Below are 20,685 nucleotides of genomic sequence, written 5' to 3' on the forward strand. Positions count from 1 at the left end.
ATGGAATGAAACTCAGAAATGAAATAAACATTGAGGAGCACAGGAACAGACTTCAGAAGGACATAGACAGACCATTGAAATGCAGAGACAAATGGCAGATTAAATTGAATACAGACAAGTGTGAAATGATACATCTTGGTAGGGAGGATGAGGAAATAAGTATACTTGTGGACCCTAGTTTTTGAATTCTCACACAAGCAGATAAATATTGGCCCAGGTCTTTCAGTCAGCGGCAATGTTAGGGGCATCGCCAAGGACTGCAAAGATAATTGCAACCCTACCTTTTCGCATCCTTGCAGCCAGGTGTATCAGTCCTGGCTATATCAGCAGCTAGTTCTGCACAGCCATTCCTGGGCAACAATAATGCAGAGCAGCAGCAGCAGCAGAGAGGATCCACCCCTCTTTCGCAATACCAGCTGCTGTGTTCAGGTAAGTTCTCAAAGGTCTTAAGGATTTCAGAGGGGATAGTGAGTGAGTGAGTGAGTGAGTGAGTGGGGGAGCGAGTGAGCGAGTGGCTGTGCAAGGGAATGAGTGGATGTGCGAGCGAGTGAATGAGCGAGCGAGTGGGTAAGTGGTTTGGTGTGCAATTGGGGGGCGGGTGGGGTGTGTTGGTTGGGGTTCTGGGCTGGTTATGCAGTTAGTCATTAAGTTACACCAGAAATTGAACAGCGGGTCAATACCGGCCTAAGTATTATGCAGCTAGCCCAGGTCTCTGAGCCTGAGCTCAGGGTCAGAGACATTCTCGTAGTTTCCCAGGCAACACAAATCAGCCCACTGGAAGTTTAAACACCTCTCAGCCTTCCTTTTCTGGAGAAAGGAACCCCAACCTGTTCAACCTCTCAATTCTGATATCATCTTTGTGAATCGTTTTTCCACTTTTTTGATGCCTCGATGGCTTTTTTCTAATAACATGTGCAGAAATATGCTCTAATGTGGGCTAACCTCGGTTCGATGCAAGGTTAACATGACTTCTCTGCTTTTCAATTCTGTACTTCGAGAAATAAACCCTATCATTGGGGTCGGCTTTCTTCCGTCTATGAAAAGTGATGGACACTCAACAAACAATCCACCTCAGATAGGGTGTACAAACATCCACATTAGGAGCAGGAGTAGGCCACTCAGCCCCTCAAGCCTGCTCCGCCATTCAATAAGATCATGGCTGATCTGATTTTAACCTCATATTCCTGCCTATACCCGATAACCTTTCACCCCCTTGTCTGTCAAGAATCTATCTACTTCTGGCTTAAAGATATTCAAGGACACTGCCTCAACCACCTTTTGAGGAAGGGATTGTAAAGTCTCACAACCCTCTGAGAAATAAAAATTCTCATCTCTGTCCTAAATGGGCAAGCCCTTATTTTGAAACAGTGACCCTGAGTTCTAGATTCTTCCACAAGAGGAAACAACCTTTCCACATCCACCTGTCAAGTCCCCTCAATCAAATCGCTTTTTACTCTATGATGCTGATGGCTGAAGAGGCTAATCCTTGAGAAGCAGATTCTTCCACAAGTGCCACACGCAAAGCTTCCAAGTGCCATTGTGGATTGCTGTTTTTGGTGTTGGTGTCTGTTGTGAAGCCACTGTAGTGACTGGTCATCGTGGTGGTGCACGACAACCACTGGAAGTGTCACCATTTCCCTCCATCATCAACTAGTGTCTCCCAAGTACAATGATCAACATTGGGGTCTTCATGTCACACTTACAAGCATCTTTCAAGCAAAGCTTTGGGCCTCCCACTCTGGCTCCTGGTTGTCTGGCTCCAGCTACTTCACCATACAGAAGGTCCCTGGGTATGCGACTGTCTCCCATCCTGTGGACATGCCCAATCCAATGAAGCCACCTCTGTTTGATTAGTGCAAATAAACTTGGGAGCTCTATCTTTGAGAGGACTGCCACATTCGTGATTTTGTCCTGCCTGGATATACACAATGTGCTGCAGGCAGCAAAGGTGAAAATTGTTGAGCCTCTTTTCTTGAGAGCTGTAAGTCGTCTATGCTTCAAAATCATACAACAAGAACACAGGCCTTCTAAACCATCAGCTTGGTCCCAGTGATCAGCTTGGTGTCATTCCATGTGCATTTTGTGAGCTGGCCAAAGGTGGTAGCTGCTTTACCTTATGTGTAACAAGTTCTGCATAAAGGGACAGATCGTCTGTCAGGTTTATCCTGTGCATCATGTAGCCCCTGCCTTTTGCATCAATGACAGATGTTATCTCTGCTGATTAGGTCTCAAAAGTAGGTCTCACTTGTTGTGTGTTCTGCCTTTACTCAAATGATTCTTCATAGGTGATTGAGCTTAGTGACTTCCAAACTTCATCAATACCATCATCGGCACTTCCTGGCAAACCTTCGGCAGGTAGCAATTGTTCCTTGTTCATGAGTCACTGAACGTTAGCATGCAGCCACAGCAAGCAATTCAGAAGGCAAATAGTATGTTGGCCTTCATCACAAAGGGATTTGAGTACAGGAGTAAAGGTGTCCTGCTGCAGTTGTATAGAGCTTTGGTGAGGCCTCATCTGGAGCATTGTGTTCAGTTTTGGTCCCTTTATCAGAAGAAGATAGAGGGAGTGCAGCGGAGGTTCACTAGACTGATTGCTGAGATGGCAGGACTGTCCTATGAGGGGAGATTAAGGAGACCAGGCCTGTTTCTTTAGAGTTTTGAAGAATGAGAGGTGATCTCATCGAAACTTATAAATTCTTTTAGGGCGTGACAGGGTGAATCTGGGTAGGAGGTTCCCCCTGGCTGGTGATTCTGCAACCAGGGGACAGAGTCTCAGAATAAGGCGTAGGCCATTTAAGACTGAGACAAGGAGGAATTTCTTCACTCAGAGGGTGGCGAATCTTTAGAATTCTCTACTCCAGAGGGCAGTGGAGACTCAATCATCGAGCATGTTCATGACAGAAATCAATAGATTTCTAGAGACCAATGATACCAGGATATCAGGATAGGGGGAAAAATGGTGTAAGAGGTAGCCATGATCTGTTTGAATGGCAGAGCAAGCCCGATGGGCCAAATGGCCTACTCCTACTCCCATTTCCTATGTTCTAGTGACAGGGTGAAGTGCTGGCATCTGGCATCACGACTCGTGCAAGAGATGCTGTTGTGTGGTGGGCCGTCATGTTTAGAATGTGAAATTTCGGGGGTGCCCCACCACTGTTCTGCTGAAAAGAGAGAGTGGTTGGTGTCACAATCACTGGTTGCTATGGATGTGGAGAACTCACACCGACTCACAATGACCAAGTGGAACATTTTTCTCCCCATTGGGTATGGTGGAGGGCGGGGGGGGGGGGGGTGCACGGGCGGGTGGCCTTCCGATCGGTGCCCTTGGTCAAGGAGGCGCCACCATTTTAAGTGGGCGGGCGAACTGGGAGTACGTTCTTTTGCGAATGCATGAAAGAGCACACAGATCTCCCTGAGGCAAAGTGCTGCCTCAGGGAGATCGGCTCCAATTCAAACGTTGACAGAAAGGCAATAAAAAAATTTCCCTGACATGGCCCCTCATGTGACACTGTCACATGAGTTGGGACACGTCCTTAACTTCAAAGCCCTCATGAAACCTCACCCTGCCCGTGGATGAGATGTCATGCTTTTTCTGAGGCGCTTCTGGGCTCCTAGCCTGCTCGTCAGCCCTAAGGTTGGATAGGCAGGTCCGTCAATCAAGTAAATTCATTTTATAATGGCCTTAATAGGCCGTTGAGAGTTCGGCAGGCGCATCGCTGGTGGGCATGAGATGGGGAGGTTGGGTGCCGTGAGAGCGTATAGGAAATGGCAAACATGGAGAACAAGGTCACATTTATGTGTGTGTTTTTTAAATGACCTTATAAATCTGCATTGCTACTTCTAATGATTTGTGTATCTCTACCCCCTCCACCCCTTTGATCTTATTCTCCATTTAGTCTCTTAATATCCAAACTGTATTTGGCCTCTTTATTCTTCCTACCAAAATGTACAAACTCACATTAACTTTTCCCATTAAATATCCTTTCTGTAAGTCATTAATACCTTCTTGTATTTTGTCCCAATCTTCCTTTCTGCTATTTGATGTCATCCACATATTTAGAAATAGTGTTTTTGATCGCTATTTCCACATCAGAAATGCAATTGATGAATAACAGCATTCTTAGTATCGGTCCCTGTGGATTCCCTTTTGCCAGCCTGAGTAGCTGCCCTTGAGCCCTACTCCCTGTTTTCTGTTTTGTAGCCACCCGCTGTTCGCTTTGCTACCCATCCCCTGACTCTTTGGGCTATGGCCTTAGTCAAGAGTCCACTCTGCACTGCCTTATCAGAAGCTTTTTGAAATCCAAAATATTACAACTACTGCATTATGCTTGTTCAACTCTTTCCATCATTTCTTCAAAGAAATGTAATATGCTTGGTAATGTATTGTCTTCCCTTTTGAAATCCACACTGACTACACTTTCTTATCTTATCAGTTTCTAGATGTTTGCGTGGTTTGTTTTCTCTTTCACTTCCTCAGTTGCCACATCATCGGTGACTTAGTGGGTAGAACTCTCATGTCTCTGCATCAATAGGTCAGAGGTTCAGGTCCCGTTCCAGGGCTCGAGCACAAGTACTGCACTATTGGAGATGCTGTTTTTCAAATGAAACTTTAAGCCGAGGCCCCATTTGCCTGCTCAGGTGGATGCAAAAGATCCCATGGTAAGATTTTGAAAAATTTATCCCTGGTGTCCTGGCTAATATTTATCCCTTAATCAACTTCACAGAAACCGATTATCTGATCATTATCACATTGCTGTTTGTGGGAGTTTGCTGTGTGTAAATTGGTTGCTGCATTTCCTAAGTTACAACAGCAACTTCACTTCAAAAGAGCTTCATTGGCTGTAAAGTGCTTTGATACATCTGGTGGTCATGGCAAGCACTATATAAATGCAAATCTTTCTTTCTTTTGTGGAAATGTTAACTTGAGGCCCCTTTCTCTCACAAGTAGATGTAGTAGAAGATTCCACAATGACCGAAGAAAAGCAGAAGACTTGTCCTGACCAAAATTTATTTTCAGTCAAATCTAACGAAAACCATTATCTGCTTTTAAATCTCATTGTTGTTTTGGGATCTTACTATGTGCAAATTAACTGTTGTGCTGCCCTACATCACAACAATGATTACACTTCAAAAGTACATACAGCTCATTGGCATCTCCTGAGGTCATAGAAATGCAAGATCTTTTTTTCTTTCTTTAAGAAGTATCCTGCATATTGAGCTTTGGCTCTTTACCAAGACTGCTCACTTGTTTTAAAAAAGGGACCCGCTGAGCTGCATTCTGTATAATATATGGTTGAAAACTGAAGTTACAAGTTGTGATCTAGGCATTGGAAACCTAACTAGAAAGTGCTAAAAATCTCAGCTGGGAAAGAGAAATGTCATAGGCGAATAGAAGATGAATTAGCTCCTGAGAAAGAAAGATAGGATTTTTATCTGACATGTAATCTTTCTCAGGAGCTCCCTGGTTAACCCATATTTCTACTTTAGATGCTGTTTGGGCTCCTGTGTATTGTTTTATTTTAAACTCTTTAATGTTCTGCACATTATCTCATGTGCCATGACTAATGTCACAATAACTAAAACAACAGTGTTACATGCAAGTCATAGGCCTTCACTGCCACACGGTAAACAGATGTACTGTCTCGGGAATACTGCAGAGTATTTTAGCATGCACTGGCTCCAATACATCAAACGTGCTGTCTGTAGGTCTGCAGACTCTGTGTCTGTTCTGTTTATTTTTCACACTGCACTAATGCAGAATCTGTAGTGTAACTGCAGTTTACACAAAACCAATTTGGATTTCAATTACCTGTCAGGAGCATCTTAAAAAGGAAATATTTCCCACAGCTTCAGTTTCATGCCAGTTGGAGAATCCATTTCATCTCCTCACACTGGGAAGTGAGCGTCACTTGGGACTGAGGATCTTATGCACAAATATAAGCAACAAAAGGCCATATAAGCCTTTTGACTTTGGGTAGTGATGTCAAAAGTGTGCGACAGAACTGGTTATAGGACCTGCCTGAATTTCTCTTCTAGAATCAGATGGTGTGTATAATGGGCAGTTACTTCGATTGGCCACTTTAGACCATTGCCCAAAGTTAAGAATACAGAGCTGTCTCTATTATATAGCAAAGGGGCTGATCCTGAGAAAAGGAGACCTCCAACAGTTCTAGTAATATGAATTAAGACATTGCTGTTGCGTTATTATCTGAGCGCATCTTCCAATTCTGTCTGAAGTGTGTGCAGTATTTATGTAAGGGCAGTGGAGGGTCAAAATTAATCAATCAAAATTAATTGTCTCGAGTCCGTATGACTCTTCTTCAGAGCTCTGGAGAAGAGTCATACGGACTCAAAGCGTTAACTCTGCCTTTCTCTCCACAGATGCTGTCAGATCTGCTGAGTTTTTCCAGCATTTTTTGTTTCTGTTTCAGATTTCCAGCATCCACAGTATTTTACCTTCATATTAAAATTAATTGTCTGTTGGAATTCCACCATTTAGATTTTGAGTGTCAGACACAGCTTAAAACTTGAAAACTTTTTTCAGTTCTGTTGAAGGGTCATGAGGACTCGAAACGTCAACTCTTTTCTTCTCCGCCGATGCTGCCAGACCTGCTGAGTTTTTCCAGGTAATTCTGTTTTTGTTTAAAACTTTAAGCTTGCTTTGTACTGGTTATATGTTTTATCAGGTTATCTCGGGCGTGGGTGGTACTGATAAATTCCATTAGCCACTACTTAATATTTCAAATGTCAGTAACAAGGCACATATATGGTAGTGATGGTAATGAATTCTAACCCTGTATGGGTCAGCCTCGCCTCAGCAGTGAATGATGCAAGTGAGTCAACAGAACTTGATGACATTTCAGAACCAGGGACAGCTCCACCAAACTCAAGCTACATTTCAAAAACAAAAACAGAATTACCTGGAAAAACTCAGCAGGTCTGGTAGCATCGGCGGAGAAGAAAAGAGTTGACGTTTCGAGTCCTCATGACCCTTCGACAGAACAGTTCTGTCGAAGGGTCATGAGGACTCGAAAAGTCAACTCTTTTCTTCTCCGCCGATGCTGCCAGACCTGCTGAGTTTTTCCAGGTAATTCTGCTTTTGTTTTTGTTTTGGATTTCCAGCATCCGCAGTTTTTTTGGTTTTTTTTTCAAGCTACATTTCTCCTTATGTGCCACACATCCTTTCAATGGACAGCTACAATATAGTTTCAGCACAACAGACAGCTCCAATCTGATCTGTTTTCTTGCCGATCTAATGTATAGCACTCACTGATTTTCGAGAAGCATCCATTCACAACATGTTATATGCCACTGTATCTCATATCACCACCAACTTTATTACTTAATCTACACATTATTACCTTCACCACTCCAACTCTGACAGTAACAACATTTGGTATCGAAGGGCATTTCAAACAGTTTTACAGATAACACAAACTAATGAATAACTTGCAATAATTCCAAAGCAGCAATTTAAGTGAGGCATTAACAAGAAGCCTAGTGTTTCCCTATTGGTACCTGAGCATTAACAAGTTACCTTTTCAATCACTGTGGTTGAAGGAGAGAGGTCAGGAGTGTCGAGTAGATTAAATTCTTCCTTGTCCGCTCCTGATATGATCAATGCACAAGAGCAGAATCAAAAACCCACTCAGAGACACCATATGATGAGCAATGTGGCAATGGACAGATAATGGGGAACAATATACCTGAGATGGGAATGTTTGATAGTATGGAGGGAGTTCTGCTCTCTATCTAACTTGTGTTGTATCTTCCTAAGGAGTGTTCGATGCAACACCGTAGAGAGTTTCACTCTGTATCTAACTAAATTTGTACTTATCTGGAAGTGCAGTGTAGACAGAGTTTTATTCTGTATCTAACCTGCCCTGAAAATGCCTTGTCTAATGTGGAACGAGCTTTCCTCTAATCTGCATTGTACCTGCTTTGAGACTGTTTGTTAGGACAGTGCAGAGGAAATGTTATTCTATATTTAACCTGTCCTGTATCCGCTCTGGAACTGGACAGAGGGGGCTTAACTCTGTGGCTAACCCATGCTGTATCCCTTCTCGAGTGCTTGATGGCACAGTGCAGAGGGAGTGTTACTCCATATTTAACCCATCCTGTGTCTGCTCTGGGAGTATTTCATGTGGATTGACTTCCTGAATTAAATTGCTTTCAATTCCCTATCACTGATATGAACAATACTCAGAAATAAGTAAACCTTCTTTAACTTGTGACTTGATAGGGAAATGTGAGGGTAGGACAGAGGAAGCACTCCCATCTACAGAATCATGACAATACTATCTTCAGAGGCGGTTTCACCAACAGCAACAATGTGTATTTATACAGCATCTTTAACATAATAAAGCATCCCAAGGGGTTTCACAGCTCCTTCATAAAGCAAAAATTGACAGTGAGCCACTTAAAATGAGATCGGGGCGGTGATCAAAAGCTTGGTCAAAGAGGCAGGTTTCAAGGAGCATTCTAAGAGATAATGAGAGGTACAGGGGTGAAGAAGTTTAAGGAGGGAATCCCAAAACTTAGGGCATTAGCAGCTGAAGGGACAGCTGCCAATGGTGAAGCAATTACCCTCCCCTGTGCATCTGGATGCACAGAGAGGCCAGAATTTAGAGTGTAGGTATCTGAGGGTTGTGGGGCTGAAGGAGAGTGCAGGAAAGGGCAGAGGATGAGGATTTTAAAATTGAGGTGTTGTTTAATTGGCAGCCCACGTAGGTCAGCAAGCACAAAGGTGACGGATGAACAGGGCTTCACATGAATTAGGATATAGCTAGCAGAGTTTTTGATTACTTCACATTTTTGGAGGGAAAATGTGGGAGGCTGAGCAAGGGTTTATTGGAATAGTCAAGTGTAGAGGTAATAAAAACATGGATGAGGGCTGCAGCAGCAGATGGGCTGAGATAGGAGTGGAGTTGGGTGATGTTACAGAAGTGCAAGTAGGTGGTCTTAGTGATGGTATGGATATGTGGTTAGAAGTTCACCTCAGGGTTAAATGTGACACCAAGATTGCAACCAGCCGGTTCAGCCTCAGACAGCTGTCAGGGAGAAGACTGGAATCAGTGGCTAGGGAGTGGAGTTTGTTGCAAGGGACCGAAGACCATGCTTGGGTCTTCCCAATATTTAATTGAAGGAAGTTTCTGCTCATCCAGTATTGGATGCTGGACAGGCAAGTCTGATCATTTAGAGAGTGGAAGGGCACTGGGGAGGCTATAACATCTACACCGATTGGCATGAACATCGACAGTATGGTGGCATTACCATTGTCAGAATGATGTTACTACCATTCACAAGGGGCTGGCACTACCATTAACAACGGGGGCAGTGTTATCATTTATAGAGAGAGGGACTACCATCTTCAGGATGGTACTATCATATACTATGGTGGGGCATCAACATTATCTACAATAAATTTGAAAGTGCGGTTAAGTAGTGACATACCACCATCACTGGGGAGGGTAAGATTACCACCAGCACCACTGACACAGGGAGTGGGGGAGGAGGGTGGGTACGGGCAGGTTTCCCACTGACATATAGGGTTGGTTTACCATGGACAGGAACAGGAGTGGGTAGGATTATCATTCAGGGAGACTGCATTACCATTGACACAGGAGTCGGGGGGGCTGTGAGGGGTACCGTTACCATTGATACAGAAGGAGCAGCATTCCCACGGACTGTGGGGGTGGGGGCCATTTCTCTCAGACTGGTGGTGGGGGGGGGGGGGGCAGCGAATTCCCATGGACAGTAATGAGATTGGACAATAGACACACATTCGTTCACTAAATTCCTGTGATATTAGTGGTCCACTGTTGACAGCTCATTTCTGGAGCAGTGATAATGTGCTGCTATAATTCCTTACATGTTAATAGAGTACTGAAACACAGGCAGATCTCTCTCGTGTATTGGAAGGAGCTAATCCCCTGTGTTATAAACGTTCTCTGCAATTTCCTCTCCAATTTCCCTTCAATTTCTCAGACTCACCATTATTTGGCATTAAACAAGGAGATTAGTCACCTGATAATGAACAAACTTTCTAAAGTTTGACAGGGCCCTCAACCGTGTCCGGCCCATCTCCCGCGCATCCGCCCTCACTCCTTCTCCTCCCTCCCAGAAACATGATAGGGTCCCCCTTGTCCTCACTTATCACCCCACCAGCCTCCGCATTCAAAGGATCATCCTCCGCCATTTCCGCCAACTCCAGCATGATGCCACTACCAAACACATCTTCCCTTCACCCCCCTTATCGGCATTCCGTAGGGATCGCTCCCTCCGGGACACCCTGGTCCACTCCTCCATCACCCCCTACTCCTCAACCCCCTCCTATGGCACAACCCCTTGCCCACGCAAAAGATGCAACACCTGCCCCTTCACTTCCTCTCTCCTCACCGTCCAAGGACCCAAACACTCCTTTCAAGTGAAGCAGCATTTCACTTGCATTTCCCCCAACTTAGTCTACTGCATTCGTTGCTCCCAATGTGGTCTCCTCTACATTGGAGAGACCAAACGTAAACAGGGCGACCGCTTTGCAGAACACCTGCGGTCTGTCCGCAAGAATGACCCAAACCTCCCTGTCGCTTGCCATTTTAACACTCCACCCTGCTCTCTTGCCCACATGTCTGTCCTTGGCTTGCTGCATTGTTCCAGTGAAGCCCAACGCAAACTGGAGGAACAACACCTCATCTTCCGACTAGGGACTTTACAGCCTTCCGGACTGAATATTGAATTCAACAACTTTAGGTCGTGAGTCCCCTCCCCCATCCCCACCCCCTTTCTGTTTCCCCCTTCTTTTTTTTCCCAATAAATTATAAAGATTTTCCTTTTCCCACCTATTTCCATTATATAAAATAAAAAAAAACCCACTAGAGCTATACCTTGAGTGCCCTACCATCCATTCTTAATTAGCACATTCGTTTAGATAATATCACCAACTTTAACTTTAACACCTATGTGTTCTATTGTACTATTGTTGTTGACATCTTTTGATGATCTGCTTCTATCACTGCTTGTTTGTCGCTACAACCACACCAACCCCCTCCACCTCTCTGTCTCTCTATCTCTCCGCCCCCCACACACACACCTTAAACCAGCTTATATTTCAGCTCTTTCCTGGACTCGAACTCAAGTTCTGTCGAAGGGTCATGAGGACTCGAAACGTCAACTCTTTTCTTCTCCGCCGATGCTGCCAGACCTGCTGAGTTTTTCCAGGTAATTCTGTTTTTGTTTTAAACTTTCTAAACTGCTCCTTTGATGCTGCTGTTGTTAAATAAACCGAACACTGCAGTACTGAGGCACACAAACCCCAATAACCCAGGTTCCATTTGGGATGATTCAGCTTCACTGCTCATGGGCCTAAGATGAAATAAAAGTCTATCAGGGTACCCACTCTTGAGCACAATACTGCAAGGGGGGAGGGGGGGGTGGTGGGGAAGAGAGTCAGCCCCTTCAGCCCCTTCAAGGGGAGAGGGGAGAAAGAGAGTCAGCACCTTCAGGGGAGGACGGGTTTGCACAGGATGGGGTCAGGGACTCAGGAAGAAATATAAATACTGGATCTGCTGAGCCTGAATCAGTAACATTCTCACTGCAATGGAACTGGTCAGTCAAAATCAAATATGGCTCATCACCTGACAGGTGGAAGGATTGAACTTCTTTCGGACCTTAGTGCATTCTCAGAATGTTCTAATGCATTTTACAAACAATGGTTTACTTCTAAGACTCAAACACTTTTTCTGTTATTCTACACAGCAAATCCCAAAAAAAACAAATGAATGACTATGCTCTGTTTTGGGTATTGTTGGGTTAGGAAGGCAAACTAACCTGGGGTACCAGGAGAACTCACTGCTCTTCTTCAAACAGTGCTGATGACTGAACCATCATTCTTTAGCAGCTCTTCCGAAAAACTGCACCCCTAACAGTGCAGCACTTCCTTGGTACTGCACCAACCTGGATTATCAGCGTGGAATGGAGCCAGCCTTTGGCTCAGCAGTAGCATTACCAGCTGAAGTAGGAAGGTGTTTGTGCTCTGTTCCAGACACTGCCAGTGTGTGGAGGCTGCAGCTCGGTTCTAAACTCTTGAGTTGACATTGCCTTCATAATGTGGGCTCTACCCTCCCCACCCCCATTGTATAGGAATAATCCCTCCTCCATCGACTGGTATAAAGCTGATTACAACCATGAAGGAACTTTCACATCATGGGCCTGTCTGGCAGATTAATCATCTTGCAAATCCTTCCCCTACTTCACACCCCATTTGCAAGGAAAGATACATCAACAACACTCAAGTCTCTACAGTGGGGATTGAACCCACAACCTCCAGACTCAGAATGTTACCACTAGCTAGCCAACTAAATTGGAGAATCTTACAAGGCTGTTTTGTTCAAAGTGCTTCAATAAAAATTGTCTACAGAAATCAAACTGATCAATACTGGATCTGCTGAGCCTAAATCAGTAACATTCTCACTGCAATGGAACTGGTCAATCAAAATCAAATATGGCTCATCACCTGACAGGTGGAAGGATTGAACTTCTTTCGGACCTTAGTGCATTCTCAGAATGTTCTAATGCATTTTACAAACAATGGTTTACTTCTAAGACTCAAACACTTTTTCTGTTATTCTACACAGCAAATCCCAAAAAAAATGAATGACCATGCTCTGTTTTGGGTATTGTTGGGTTAGGAAGGCAAACTAACCTGGGGTACCAGGAGAACTCACTGCTCTTCTTCAAACAGTGCTGACGACTGAACCATCATTCTTTAGCAGCTCTTCCGAAAAACTGCACCCCTAACAGTGCAGCACTTCCTTGGTACTGCACCAACCTAGATTATCAGCGTGGAATGGAGCCAGCCTTTGGCTCAGCAGTAGCATTACCAGCTGAAGTAGGAAGGTGTTTGTGCTCTGGTCCAGACACTGCCAAGAGAGTCAGCACCTTCAAACTGATCCTGTCCCTCATGGCTAGCTCCAATAACATTCAATACATTATTGTCCCAGTTATCCACTAATGATCAGACTGATCTGAAAGAGCCACCATGAGCACTGGGAAACAAACTTACATTTCACTGAGTTTTGATGCTAAAATATCATAAAACAGAAGCTGTCTGGCTCAGTGACTCTACTCAGTAATTAAGATGGACAAATTCAATCTGCGATCTGTGCTGTGATCTCAGCAAGCAGTGAGAGTGGGCAGCGAGTTAGAGTACCATAATTAATCTTCCCAAGTTAGAGAGGAGAGGTAATCAGCTAGGCTGTTTACTCTTGATCTCTATCATGTGCTCCCCTGCTAGAAAATGTGGGTGTGGGCATTGAATAGGAATAAGATCAGGTTCAGCTGTGATGCCCTCCACAGTCAAATACCTCACTCCAAGAAAGCAGAGCCAGAGGACAGCCTGTGGATGTGGAATTTCATTCCAACAAAAGTCAGCACCTTCAAGAGGCAACAGTCAAAAAAAAATCGCAAAGGAAGATGGAACCAAAAGGAATCGGGAGGAAGAGATAGTCATTTGCCCATTTAGTCTGTCCCTTCCATATGTTCCCCATGCTCTCTCCAGCTAAGGCAACTCAGCACTAGCCTCTGCCTTTCCTACAGTCACTTACAAAAATCCTGCCTTACATCCTTGAGTTACACATACTGCCCCTCAGAAATGGATCCTTCCCAATGACCCAAACAGCTCAGGAACCATCCTGTTCTCCACAGTATTTGTTCATCCCTCAGTATGCCTTTCAGCCTCCTTTTCCAACCCTAAAGAAGAGAATTGTTTTAGTTGGAAACCTAGTCCACATACTGATTGATCTGAGAAGAGTGCGCAGTATTCGTTTTAGAGTCTTGTTTAAAGTTATACGCATGTCTTCTTGGTCCTGCGCTCATGGACTAAGCAGTTCCAATATCTGGCTGGGCCTGCCTGCAGTTTGTGTATCTGGGCCTTGCCCATTCTGGAGTTCCCACTTAGCTCACTGAATCTTATCCAGAGTTTTATTGTTGCTCTTCCCAGAGCTGCAGTATCCCAGGTTGTCCAAAATTGCAGGTAATATTCTAAACATGGTCATGTTAATGATCAGCATCAGGTGAAATAATATCTTTGGACTTTAAATTACACCCTTGAAATGTTGTCCAATTCCAACTCCAATTGAATGAAGACACTTACCCAATGTCACAAATTAATGGTCCGGATTCAAAACGGTATTTCTTTATCATGTGCCCATGGTTTCTCCTCCTAACCAATGTTTCAATGTCAGTAACTGTTTGCACACTAGCAGTGCTAGTAATCCAATATTTTGAACTATTGCCAGCAGTCTAATGCCGCTAACTCATGGTACAATCTTACATCACTAACTAGTGCTGCCAGTCAAACATTACTGCTTGCAGTTCAATAACTAACCAATGCTAGCTATCCAACATCACTAGCTGGTGCTAGGGGTCTAACAACACTAACCAGTAGCATCTGTCTTATGTAACTAATGCTGCTGCAGTCAAATGTCACTAACCAGCATTAGCAGTCTAATATTGTTAATTGGTGTGGCTAATCTAATATCATTCACTGTCGCTTCCTCAAACCAGCATCTCTGTTCAATATAACCAAACATTGCTATTAATAAAATATCACTATTGCTGCTAGTTTAATTTACTAACTGATGCTGTCAGATTTGTGTAACTAACCAGTGTTGCTGTTAGCTTAATGGCTCAAAACAGTGCTTCCAGTGCAATGTCACTCACTAACAATGCCAGTGCAATGTCACTAACTAGTTGTCACTACCTGACACTGCTACTCCACTTAAACTGACTGTTACTGCTACTCCTAATCTGATCAGTTTAGGAGGTATTGGGTGTGTTCTACTATCCACTTCACTCTGCTGCTAGTTTCTCATATTGTTACCAGTGCAATACTGTCACCCTGCAGTGTTTGTGGCTGTAAAGTTTTCATTTAACTGTATCATCCTTGAAGCTCTTCAAAAACTCAAGACGTGATTTCCACCCACGTAAGTGTAAACCAGCTGATACCAGTCTCAGTTACAGATTTGCACAATCACAGACACCCACCAATAACCAGCTCAACATGGAACGTACTGAGAAGTCATACACAGCATGGAATTCCTCTCACCATTTCAAAGCCGTGAATCACGCCATACTTTAATGCTCATCACACCTTCTCCTCCACCAACATGTTCTCTTCTGCTAGCATTCAAAGCCATAGGTCTCCTCATGCCCCTCAAGACAGTTAAAACTCATGCTTGGAGTCATCTCATGAACACCAGTCACCCCTCCCACTCCTTCAACCTTTGGAGGTGCTCCTTGGTGTTAGGTTTAACTTCTCAGTAATAAAGAGAACTAGCCAACTGTGACCAGCCACCAAAGCTCACCCTCCACCACAACCAATCCCCAATTCCATACCAGTTTGAACAATGAGGAAATCTAAAAGGAGACATCTTTAATTTTGAGGCCTCCTGATCTTGAGTTTCATTTACTTTTACAATAAATCTTAGTCGTATGAAACAGTGGTAACGTGGGCATTCCAAAGATCTCTGCATGTTAATCAGTTGGCTAATGGCTAACTATTAGCCCGGATTTAAAGAGCCTTTTTGATAATCTCTCAGGAATGCGGACGAGTTAATGGTTTGGAAAATTTGGGCTCACATGTGGAAGGTTTGCTCTATTGCATTCCCCATGAAGTTTGCTGGCTAGGTAAGCCCTCATCCCATCTCCCTGGGAGTATTCAGTTTGCTCCTCAATCTGGCGGGTTAGTGCATCTCCACCGAGGCAGTGCCCAGGGTGGGGAGAGGAGAGAATGAGGGCAGGACCTCCACTCCTGATCACCCACTTTCCAAAAGGTGGGCACTAGGTCAGGTCAGAGCCAGACTCAAGCTGCCGTGGATCCTCATGGCCAAATTGCTTGTCACCAACTTATGCCGGGGGGGGCAGAGGGTGAGCAGGGCTTGTTGAAATGTACCCGAGCAGGAGAGATTACTCTTGGGGTAATGGTTGGGGGGGGGGGGGGGGTGTGAGCGGGGGCAGAGGGAGGTTGCTTAAGGAGAAAAATCGAACAGTTCAAAAAGCATTCCAGCATACTAGCTCCTGGCTTCTCTGCAGCCAGGGTCCATGGAACTGTTCAAAAAGCCACGCTTTATGTGTTCTTCTTCACAAAGAGGCATTTCAAACCTGCCTCAAAATACCTGATGCCCTCCTCCTTCCCTCAGCCCCAATTAATTATGTAGCATTTAATCAACTTTCCTTGCCCACAGTATGTTCAGAGCTTCTGTCCTCTGCTTCCAGGTATTGAAACTTAAATTGCTACCCAGGTATAATGCAATTCATAATCAGAACAATACCAGGGCTGAAAGGGTTAAATTATGAGAACAGGTTGTACAAAGCAGCTTTGTATTCCCTTAAACATAAAAGATTAAGCAGTGATCTAATTGAGGTGTTTCGTTAGATTAAAAGACTTGATAGGCTAGATACAGAGAAATTATTTCTTCTGGTAGAGAAGGATTCCAGACCAAAGGGACAGAACCTTTAAATTAGACTAAGGTTGTTGTGGCGGGGTGGGGGGGATGTTAAGAAGCACTTCTTCACACTAAGCACGGTGGAAATCTGGAACTCTCTCCCACAGAAAAAAAGCTGTTGTGAATGGGGGATTAAATTTTAAAACTGAGATCAATAGGTATTTGCCAGGCAAGGGTATTAAGAAGGGTTACCAAGGTGAGCCGATGGGGGTGAACTCGGTTAGCCATAATCTCATTGAATGCCAGAGCAGGCTCGAGGGGCTGAAAGGTCTATTACAGCGCGAACATGACACCTCCCAACCCCGATACCTTTGGCAATCAGTTCGGCGACGTCCTGGTCAAAGCCGAGCCGGTGGCATCTCCTCCAGAGCCCGGTGTTGGTGGAGTTGTACATCCTGCTGCACTCGTCGGCAGCACTCATGGCAAACAGCTGGCGTCGGTTCCTGGCGACCAGCAGCTTCTCCTCCCAGCGGTCCAGCTGGTCACGGCCGGCACGGAGGGGCAGGTTGTTGGAAGTGTAGATGAAGCCTGGGTGGTTGGTGCGGCTGGCGTAGTTTTTGCACCTCTCCCGGTGCCTCCTGGCGTCCGTCTGGTACCAGTGGTCGGAGCAGATGGCCACGGCCAGCATGCCCAGGGCGCACAGGGCCATAGAGAGGCCAGCGTAGAGCAGGAGCCGACCGGCTGCCATCTCATTCACGCCACAGCCTTCAGCATCCTAGCAGAAAACACGCGAGAAGGAAGATCCAAGGGGAGGAGGAGAGAGAAGGGAGGGGAAAGCATTCACTATCAACCGCTGCAGTGTGGCATCCCTTCACACAGATTGCCCCCTTCAAACGGTGACTGCACAGGTGTAGCCTTGCATCAATGGGCTGGGCACATTTGCAGGCTGAGCATCTCCCAGACCTTCTACAGCCCAGGCATCTGCAGCTGTCCCTGGCCTCACATCAGGAGCTTCCTTCCAGCCAGGTTTTCCACTGTTTCCCAGCAATGGATCTGCTGCCTCTCCTCGTCTGGCACCTGAGAATTTCAGACCTCCAAAATAATAAGAGTGTGGAACAAAAGCACTGAGGTGATTTCTTGCCTTTTGTTCAGAGGGGAGCAAAAAGGGGGCGAGTGGTGAGGTGGGAGGGAGGGGGGGGGTGGTTAAATAAAGCCCTCCCAAAACAAACTGCATCCAGATACACACTCACAGAAACACAGCACCCCCAACAAACCCTGAAAACCCCGGACTGAAAATCTCCCAGGAAAGAAACAGAGGAAAAATCAACCAGAGAGAGAGAGAAAAAAAAACCTGATGTCATTGAGCCCAAGGCAGGATCATGTTTTATTTATCTACCTCCTTAAAGCGAGGATGTCTGATCGTCAAAGCTTCAAAACAATCGCGGAGACACCGACTCCCCGTCATCCCAACCCTTGGGGGTGATTTTCTATTGGGATGTTATGAATTGTATCACCCCTTGAAGGCAAAACAAACTCTGCTTCAATGCCAAATGCAATCTGTAAAAGCTCAGGCAGTGCCACGCCTCGACAATATATCGATGAAGGCGTTGGTATTTTAAAAAGATTCGGGGGTTTAATATTGCGGTGCTACTTGCACAATTCTTAGCAGTGAGGGTGCGGATTGATTTTGGTACATGGACGTTAATTAAAAGGCGCTTTATTGTGTGGCAGATTGTAATTAAAGCAACACTGCACCGCAAACAGGCAGGGTGAGGACCAGATCTACTTTGCAAATTTCTTGTATAATTTGAGTCCTGAACGAATTGCCATAGTTAAGTGACACTAATTCATCATTAAATTAATACACTTGTCAGCTTAACCAGAGGGAAGACGTAATCCACATAAAGGGGATGATTTAGAATTAATTCTTCATTTTCAAATATCGCCGTTAAACTTTCTGGCAGATCTGATTCTCCTGTTGTTTCTCTTTCAGCTGTTTGTAGGCAAAATCCGTCCCCTTTACGGCTTGGAACAGCCGAAGTCCTGTCTAGGCATCTGAGCTGAGACTGTCCAAGACATTATTAAAGGGGTGTAACATCAGACTGGCTGGCATGTGCCAATCCTTCCAGCTTCGGGTCTACAGTTGTTCAGTGGGGTTATTTTAAATGCACCATTAAGTGCCCCAATAAAATGCCCCATTTAAAATGCCTCATATAAATGCCCCATTAAACACCCAGCTTTAAGCTTCACCAACAACAACTTGTATTTATAGAGCGCCTTTAACATTAAAAAGATAAAAGTTAGAGGAAGGGAATTCTGCAGCGAGTAACTCACCTCCTGACTCTCCAAAGTCTGTCCACCAGTGTGATGGAATACTCTCCACTTGCCTGGATGAGCGCAGCCCCCACAACACTCAAGAAGCTCAACACCATACAGGACAAAGCAGCCCACTTGATTGGCACCACATCCACAAACATCCACTCTCTCCACCACCAACACACAGTAGAAGGAGTGTGTACGATCTAAAAGATGCACTGCAGGAATTCACCAAGCCTCTTAGACAGTACCTTCCAAACCCACGACCACTACCGTCTAGAAGGACAAGGGCAGCAGATAGATGGGAACACCACCACCTGGAAGTTCCCCTCCAAGTCATTCACCATCCTGACTTGGAAATATATCACCGTTCCTACACTGTGTTGGGTCAAAATCCTGGAACTCCCTCCCTAACAGCACTGTGGGTGTACCTACACCATATGGACTGCAGCAGTTCAAGAAGGCAGCTCACCACCACCTTCTCAAGGGCAACTAGGGATGGGCAATAAATACTGGCCCAGCCAGTGAAGCCCACATCCCATGAATGAAGAAAGCGAGATAATCGATAGCTCTGCCTCTGTCCATGACACCTGTTCGTGTAAATGTTGTTCTGCTTCATCAGTTGTTTTCGGTTTAATATTTCAGTCCAATTGATTGCTTTTCCTATGGCCTCCTTTTAGTGGTCTGACATTCCTGTCTCAGCCTGTCCATTGTCCAGTTCTTCCTGCTTTCTTCTGCAACGTCCAATTGAAATGTATCATGTCATTAGATCTTTGAGGCCGGTTTGTTCCGAGTTTCTTCAGAAAGTTTTGACCCTTTGGATGAGGACCTTATGGAAAACTTTGAGAACATAACTGAAACAGCGGACAGGGCAATGCCTTTAGTTTATACAGACACAGTGGACAGGGCAATGCCTCTAGTTTATACTGAAGCAAAATACTGCAGATGCTGGAAATCTGAAATATAACAGAAAGTGCAGGAAAAACTCAGCATGTCTGGCAGCATTTGTGGAGAGAGAAACAGAACCCGACAGTTCATCATAGTCGATATAGCTTATATATTGACCTTCAGAAGGCATTCAGTAAGATCCCACATAAAGGACTGTTAATTAAAATTAAAACTCATGAGCAGGATTTTTCAGATAGTGGGCGTTCCTGCTCCACCATGGGAAGAATCAGTAGAGAACGCATCCCCACCAATGCTGGCTGCCCCACGGCCATTAAATGCTCCAAGGTGTGTTGATTTGATGTAGACAGGTCTTCTGCCCCTCATTCAGGAGGAATACCCACCTCAAAGAGCTGCCGGCCAACCCGATTAACCAGCAGCTCCATAGTCCCATCAGCGCCAGCAGCAGCGGTGGCCAGAACTGGGACTACAAGCAGTCCCCAGATTCATGGTCCAGGACCAGATAAGCGCGGGTGGTCTCATGGCAGGGTGGGAGATGAGGCTCGGGGTGGAGGATGGAGAATGTGGAGGATGTGAGAGTCTTGATGGATGTACAGGATTTGCAAAGAAGTGAGCCCTACAAGAATGCTGGTACCTCAACTATTCACTATGTTTATTAATGACTTAGAAAACACAACAACTGAGAACCATTTACCCAAGTTTGCCGGTGGCACAAGATAGATGGTATCGTAAGTAGTGTCAGTAGGAGCATAGAATTGCAAAGAGATGTTGATTGGTTAAGTAAGTGGATAAAACAGTGGCAGATGTATTTCAATGGAGATACTCATGAGGTCATCCATTTCAAACCCAAAAGCACAGACATGTATACTGTTTAAATGATAAAAATCTAGGAACATGATGGTCCAAAGAGATCCAGGAATCCATCTACATAGATCACTAGTGGTTAGGTACAAAAAAAAACGACAGGTTTAATGGCCTGTTGGCCTTTATCACTAGGGGCCTATAATATAAAGGAGAGCGA

General features: G+C 44.9%; 1 protein-coding gene across 1 annotated transcript in view; it reads right to left on the bottom strand.

Moving 5' to 3' along the window:
• The window catches only part of tmem178b (transmembrane protein 178B), a 574,403-nt gene extending 557,213 nt beyond the window's left edge, over nucleotides 1–17,190 (bottom strand). The window contains exon 1 of the mRNA XM_041216265.1: nucleotides 16,812–17,190. Coding sequence (XP_041072199.1) covers nucleotides 16,812–17,190 — 379 coding nt within the window. The remainder of the gene's footprint in view (nucleotides 1–16,811) is intronic.
• Between the last annotated feature and the right edge of the window lie 3,495 nt (nucleotides 17,191–20,685).

This window comes from Carcharodon carcharias, chromosome 21 (genome assembly GCF_017639515.1).
Source record: "Carcharodon carcharias isolate sCarCar2 chromosome 21, sCarCar2.pri, whole genome shotgun sequence".
Lineage (NCBI taxonomy): Eukaryota > Metazoa > Chordata > Chondrichthyes > Lamniformes > Lamnidae > Carcharodon > Carcharodon carcharias.